A 7,183-nucleotide genomic window follows, 5' to 3' on the forward strand; every position below is an offset into this window, starting at 1 on the left:
AAAAGGCAGATATATATATCGGCAGAAAAGCCGTACAATGATGCATACAATGAGATACATAAAGAATCTGAAATAATAACAAGTAATATGTATGACGCGATTAATGTTCATATAAGGAGCGAAACCCAAGAATGGAGAGGCGATTTGACGCCCTTACAACATTTATTCATGGGGTAATTTATTTCCTCCTTTTTTTTAAACATGTCAGCTTCCTGTTTTGAGAAAGTTTGTTTTGCAAGTGCAAGGACATCCAGGATTGTTCCTCATGAACGACCAAGCTTTTGGAAGAAGAAGAAAAAGAATTCGAAACACTGCTTAACATTGAATGTACTGTAGTCAGTTCAATTCTGAGGGCGCGTGGTTAAGGCTCCTTTGTTGCCGCTTATCTACAACAGAAGCGACGAGATATATTAATCACATTGTCCTGCAGTTGATAAGGAGATAAGGAATGAATTGATCCGCCCAAAATGGTTTACCATTTCCTATGCTTCTTATCTGATTTTTTTATCTCGGTTGGCCGTTAGTTCTGAGTACGCTGAGCCAAAATCAATGTGTTACTGCTTTGATATTACCTTCAGGAATTATATTAACTGGCTGGACAGCTAACAGTAGGTTCAACGAATCACAGCCACAATTAGGGTGAACATTTCAAGATACAAAGTAAGGGTGAGTTATGAAGCGTTTCTATAAAACTGATTCCAAGTAGGATGGAATAGCTCACTCTGATTTAATTCTTGTAGTGGTACGTGTATCTACGAAGTGCAAAAAACTGTACCTTTTCTGTTAAAAACATTGTTTATATTTAGGTTCCAAATGAAAAGACCAGTAGTAAAGTTAAAAACGAACCCTTGCTGTTAATGATACTCAGAAATGTTAAGTGTAGGCTGCAAACTCGGAAATGTTAAGTGTAGGCCGCAACGATTAAGATAGGTCCATTTTAATTCTTTATTATGCCCCTTCAGGCAATGGGAGAACCTTCAAAAGAATGTGGCGTCTGTTGCGAGGATTATGACCAGGACAGACGCTGCCCAAGAATTCTCAAGTGCTATCACACGCTTTGTACTGACTGCATCAGTCGATCCATCAGGAGCAACAATCAGCGATGCCCCTTCTGTCGGAGGCCTTTCAGAGTGAATACTGCCCACGAGGTCACGGTAAACCAAGCTGCCCTCGATCTGGTTAAGTACATCTCCATTCGCGAATCAAATTCGAAATCGGACGAGAACAGATGTTATGCTTGCAAAGTTTGCAGCCCTGATCCCCTAGTGGAGATGAATGAAGTGTGTGGTGAGCTCCTCATGCGATGCAAAGCATCCCAAAAACAAATAGCTAACATCCTTAAGTACATTGAGAAACTGCATGGAGACATCAAACAAGAAAAAAGCTTTACACAAAATTCTGCTTTACTCCATAGCGAAAAAGTTTCTCACATCGGAAGGTCAGAAACTCGACTGCAGAATGCTGACTATTGCCTGAGGACTCAAGTGAAAGAAGTGGAATCTAAGATAATTGAATTACAAGTCATGAAAGCGAGACTGGGCAATTTCTTGGATAGTAAACACAAGAAGAGTAGCAGCATGAAGGCAGAAGCCGAGAGGATCGTCACTGATGTTCAGAAGTGGCTGCTGAATCTTAAAAAGCTTCTGGCAGAGGAAGGAGGAGAAATCCGCTCAACAATAAAGGTTTGTAAGTAACCTACTTTGTGGGATTTGCTTCTCTAGCAAGTAATTCCTAACTAACATTTGATGTGTAAGCTTTCCGAATTTTCTTAATGTAATTATGAAGAGTGTTTTTTTTACAATTCTAGTGGTGCAATTTAAGGTTTTAAAACTTTCAGAAGTTTTTCCTCTTGTATTTTTAAAGTGTAACCTTTCTGTTGACCTTTGGATTTTTCAGAATATAACTGCAAGCAATTTACAGCACCTAACAGAATCAAATTTTTAGAATTTCCATTAAATTATCAAACAATTTCCTCGACATAACTCCCAGAATGTAATTTGCAAATTTCTAGTATGCAGTTTTCAACATTTTCAAAACAGTTTTCAGAATTACAAAAACGCAATTTTCCGTATTCCTAGAAAATCACTTGAAATTCTCAGATAGTCATTTCCAGAATTTTTAGATTACAGTTTTCAGCATCCCCCGAATATTATTTTCATAATTTCGAGAATTAAATTTCCTTATTTTCAGGATGCACTTAATCTTTCAAATTCAGTTTTCTTACGTTCACAAATTACAGGAAATTGAGGACAGAGAGGAGGTGGATGCAGCAGCAGACACTTGCAAACTGAATGGAAATTACGATGATATGGACTGTCTACTAAAGAATATAGCAGCGCTTTCTTTACAAGAAGACTTCTGCAAACAGTCTCTGGTAAGCATCTGCTCTGCTTGGACCTTTCCTTTGTAAACAGTATTTAGTAGTGATCAGTTTTGAGGAGATTTTTCTCTGTAAATAGTCTTTAGTAGTCATCAGTTTTGAGATTTTTATCTGTAAACAGTCTTTAGTAGTCATCAGTTTTGAGGAGATTTTTTCTCTGTAAACAGTCTTTAGTAGTCATCAGTTTTGAGGAGATTTTTCTCTGTAAACAGTCTTTAGTAGTCATCAGTTTTGAGATTTTTCTCTGTAAACAGTCTTTAGTAGTCATCAGTTTTTGAGGAGATTTTTTCTCTGTAAACAGTCTTTAGTAGTCATCAGTTTTGAGGAGATTTTTCCTCTGTAAACAGTCTTTAGTAGTCATCGGTTTGGAGATTTTCTCTGTAAACGATCTTTAGTAGTCATCAGTTTTGAGGAGATTTTTCCTCTGTAAACAGTCTTTAGTAGTCATCGGTTTGGAGATTTTCTCTGTAAACAGACTTTAGTAGTCATCAGTTTTGAGGAGATTTCCTCTGTAAACAGTCTTTAGTAGTCATCAGTTTTGAAGAGATTTTTCTCTGTAAACAGTCTTTAGTAGTCATCAGTTTTGAGGAAGTTTTTCTCTGTAAACAGTCTTTAGTTGTCTTCAGTTTTGAGATTTTTACTGTGTAAACAGTCTTCAGTAGTTATCAGTTTTGAGGATATTTTTCTCTAAACAGTCTTTATTAGTCATCAGTTTTGAGGAGATTTTCTCTGTAAAGTCTTTAGTAGTCATCAGTTTTGAGATTTTTCTCTGTAAACAGTCTTTAGTAGTCATCAGTTTTGAGGAGATTTTTCTCTGTAAACAGTCTTTAGTAGTCATCGGTTTGGAGATTTTTCTCTGTAAACAGTCTTTAGTAGTCATTAGTTCTGGGGAGATTTTCTCTTTAGTAAACAGCCTTTGAGGAGGTCATCAGTTTTGATTTTGAGATTTTTCTCTGTAAACAGTCTTTAGTAGTCATCGGTTTGGAAGATTTTTCTCTGTAAACAGTCTTTAGTAGTCATTAGTTCTGGGGAGATTTCCCCTGTAAACAGTCTTTAGTAGTCATCAGTTTTGAGGAGGTTTTTCTCTGTAAACAGTCTTTAGTTGTCTTCAGTTTTGAGATTTTTTCTCTGTAAACAGTCTTCAGTAGTTATCAGTTTTGAGGATATTTTTCTCTGTAAATAGTCTTCATTAGTCATCAGTTTTGAGATTTTTTCTCTGTAAACGGTCTTTAGTTGTCATCAGCTTTGAGATTTTTTCCTCTATATAAACAGTCTTTAGGAGTCATCAGTTTTGAGGAGAGTTTTCTCGGTAAACAGTCTTTAGTAGTCATCAGTTTGGAGATTTTTCTTTGTAAACAGTCTTTAGTAGTCATTAGTTATGAGGAGATTTCCTCTGTAAGCAGTTTTTAGTAGTCATCAGTTTTGAAATTTTTCTCTGCAAACAGTCTTTAGTAGTAGTCATCAGTTCTGAGGATATTTTTCTCTGCAAACAGTCTTTAAGTAGCATCAGTTTTGAAGATTTTTTCTCTGTAAGTTCTGGGGAGGTTTAAACAGCCTTGCAGTCATCAGTTTTGAGAGATTTTTCTCTGCAAACAGTCTTTGTGTAGTCATCAGTTTTGGAATTTTTTCTCTGTAAACAGCCTTTAGTTGTCTTCAGTTTGAGGATTTTTTCCTCTGTAAACAGTCTTGAGTAGTTATCAGTTTGATGATATATTTCTCTGTAAACAGTCTTTAGTAGTCATTAGTTCTGGGGAGATTTCCCCTGTAAACAGTCTTTAGTAGTCATCAGTTTTGAGGAGATTTTTCTCTGTAAACAGTCTTTAGTAGTCATTAGTTCTGAGGAGGTTTTTCTCTGTAAACAGTCTTTAGTTGTCTTCAGTTTTGAGATTTTTTCTCTGTAAACAGTCTTGAGCAGTTATCAGTTTTGATGATATATTTCTCTGTAAATAGTCTTCATTAGTCATCAGTTTTGAGGAGATTTTCTCTGTAAACAGTCTTTAGTAGTCATCAGTTTTGAGATTTTTTCTCTGTAAACAGTCTTTAGTAGTCATCAGTTTTGAGAAGATTTTTCTCTGTAAACAGTCTTTAGTTGTCATCAGTTTTGAGATTTTTTCCTCAGTAAACAGTCTTTAGTAGTCATCAGTTTGGAGGAGAGTTTTCTCAGTAAACAGTCTTTAGTAGTCATCAGTTTTGAGGAGATTTTTCTCGGTAAACAGTCTTTAGTAGTCATCAGTTTTGAGATTTTTCCTCTATAAACAGTCTTTAGTAGTCATCAGTTTTGAGATTTTTCTCTGTAAACAGTCTTTAGTAGTCATTAGTTATGAGGAGATTTCCTCTGTAAACAGTCTTTAGTAGTCATCAGTTTTGAGGAGATTTTTCTCTGCAAACAGTCTTTAGTAGTCATCAGTTTTGAGGAGATTTTTCTCTGTAAACAGTCTTTAGTAGTCATCAGTTTTGAGAAGATTTTTCTCTTTAAACAGTCTTTAGTAGTCATCAGTTTTGATATTTTTTCTCTGTAAACAGCCTTTAGTAGTCATCAGTTTTGAGATTTTTCTTTGTAAACAGTCTTTAGTAGTCATCAGTTTGAGATTTTTCTGTAAACAGATCTTTAGTAGTCATCAGTTTTGAGATTTTCTCTGTAAACAGTCTTTAGTAGTCATCAGTTTTGGGATATTTCTCTGTAAACAATCTTTAGTAGTCATCAGTTTTGAGATTTTTCTTTGTAAACAGTCTTTAGTAGTCATCAGTTTTGAGATTATACTCTGTAAACGATCTTTAGTAGTCACCAGGTTTGAGATTATTCTCTGTAAACAGTCTTTAGTAGTCATCAGTTTTGAGATTTTTCTCTGTAAACAGTCTTTAGTAGTCATCAGTTTTGAGGAGATTTTTCTCTAAGTTTTTAGTAGTCATCAGTTTTGGGATTTTTCTCTGTTAACAGTCTTTAGTAGTCATCAGTTTTTAGATTATTCTCTGTAAACAGTCTTCAGTAGTCATCAGTTTTGAGATTTTTCTCTGTAACGTCTTTAGTAGTCATCAGATTGAGATTTTTCTTTGTAAACAGTCTTTAGTAGTCATCAGTTTTGAGATTTTTCTCTGCAAACAGCCTTTAGTAGTCATCAGTTTTGAGATTTTTCTTTGTAAACAGTCTTTAGTAGTCATCAGTTTTGATTTTTTTCTTTGTAAACAGTCATCAGTAGTCATCAGTTTTTAGATTTTCTCTGTAAACAGTCTTTAGTGGTCATCAGTTTTGAGGAGATTTTTCTCTGTAAAGTCTTTAGCAGTCATCAGTTTTTAGATTTTCTCTGTAAACAGTCTTTAGTAGTCATCAGTTTTGAGGAGAATTTTCTCTGTAAAGTCTTTAGTAGTCATCAGTTTTGAGATTTTTCTCTGTAAACAGTCTTTAGTAATCACCAGTTTTGACAATTTTTCTCTGTAAACAGTCTTTAGTAGTCATCAGTTTTGAGATTTTTCTTTGTAAACAGTCTTTAGTAGTCATCAGTTTTATGACTTTTCTTTGTAAAAAGTCTTTAGTAGTCATCAGTTTTGAGGAGATTTTTCTCTGTAAGCAGTCTTTAGTAGTCATCAGTTTTGAGATTTTCCTCTGTAAAGTCTTTAGCAGTCATCAGTTTTGAGATTTTTCTCTGTAAACAGTCTTTAGTAGTCATCAGTTTTAAGTAGATTTTTCTCTGGAAAGTCTTTTGTAGTCATCAGTTTTGAGATTTTTCTCTGTAAATAGTCTTTAGTAATCACCAGTTTTGAGATTTTTCTCTGTAAACAGTGTTTAGTAGTCATCAGTTTTGAGATTTTTCTTTGTAAACAGTCTTTAGTAGCCATCAGTTTTGAGACTTTTCTTTGTAAACAGTCTTTCGTAGTCATCAGTTTTGAGGAGATGTTTCTCTGTAAAGTCTTTAGTAGTCATCAGTTTTGAGATTTTTCTCTGTAAACAGTCTTTAGTAATCATCAGTTTTGAAAGTTTTCTTTGTAAACAGTGTTTAGTAGTCATCAGTTTTGAAACTTTTCTTTGTTAACAGTCTTTAGTAGTCATCAGTTTTGAGGAGATTTTTCTCTGTAAATAGTCTTGAGTAGTCATCAGTTTTGAGATTTTTCTCTGTAAACAGTCTTTAGTAATCATCAGTTTTGAAACTTTTCTTTGTAAACAGTCTTTAGTAGTCATCAGTTTTGAAACTTTTCTTTGTAAACAGTCTTTAGTAGTCATCAGTTTTGAGGAGATTTTTCTCTGTAAATAGTCTTGAGTAGTCATCAGTTTTGAGATTTTTCTCTGTAAACAGTCTTTAGTAGTATTACTTTCTTTCTAAACAGTCACTGGCAACCATTAGCTCTGCTTCGAACTTTTTCTTGCAAACAGATAAGTATAAGCATCAACTGGCGTTTGAAATTTCCATTGTAAACAGTCACTGCAACCATCACCTTAAAATATACCTTTTTTGTACCTTTTTATTGTTTTTATTTATCTTTTTTGTTGTTTAATCAGTTGTTCATTCAACTTTTCATCTTTGTATTTTTACTTGCTACCTCATATCCTTCAACTTCTGGTGGAATGGTCACAGATTGTGTACATAGATAAATTTTAATATTGACGATGAGTTGATGCCTACAAATTTTCACGTTTCCAAGAACTCGATCACACTCAGAATTTCTTACAATCTTCCAAATTTAGTTCGGAATGTGACTGTCATCCATCACCAAAAATCCCTTTGCATTTCTCTTACAAGCGTCTAATTTGTCTGGGCAAACCGAACCATTTATAATGATTTGGAAGTTGTTCCTGAAACTTTTCGCATG

The 7,183-nt window shown here is 34.4% G+C and overlaps 1 protein-coding gene across 3 annotated transcripts in view; it reads left to right on the forward strand.

Annotated features, from left to right (window-relative positions):
* Nucleotides 1-511: 511 nt before the first annotated feature.
* The window catches only part of LOC136828032 (E3 ubiquitin-protein ligase trim-21-like), a 20,208-nt gene continuing 13,536 nt past the window's right edge, over nucleotides 512-7,183 (forward strand). For 2 of the 3 annotated variants that reach the window (XM_067085696.1, XM_067085698.1), the window contains exons 1-3: nucleotides 512-666; nucleotides 963-1,682; nucleotides 2,240-2,374. In XM_067085696.1, coding sequence (XP_066941797.1) covers nucleotides 966-1,682; nucleotides 2,240-2,374 — 852 coding nt within the window. In that variant the 5' untranslated portion in view covers nucleotides 512-666; nucleotides 963-965. The remainder of the gene's footprint in view (nucleotides 667-962; nucleotides 1,683-2,239; nucleotides 2,375-7,183) is intronic. The other variant, XM_067085697.1, reaches the window with a different exon arrangement.

The sequence above is a fragment of the Macrobrachium rosenbergii genome, chromosome 42, assembly GCF_040412425.1.
Source record: "Macrobrachium rosenbergii isolate ZJJX-2024 chromosome 42, ASM4041242v1, whole genome shotgun sequence".
Taxonomy (NCBI): Eukaryota; Metazoa; Arthropoda; class Malacostraca; order Decapoda; family Palaemonidae; genus Macrobrachium; species Macrobrachium rosenbergii.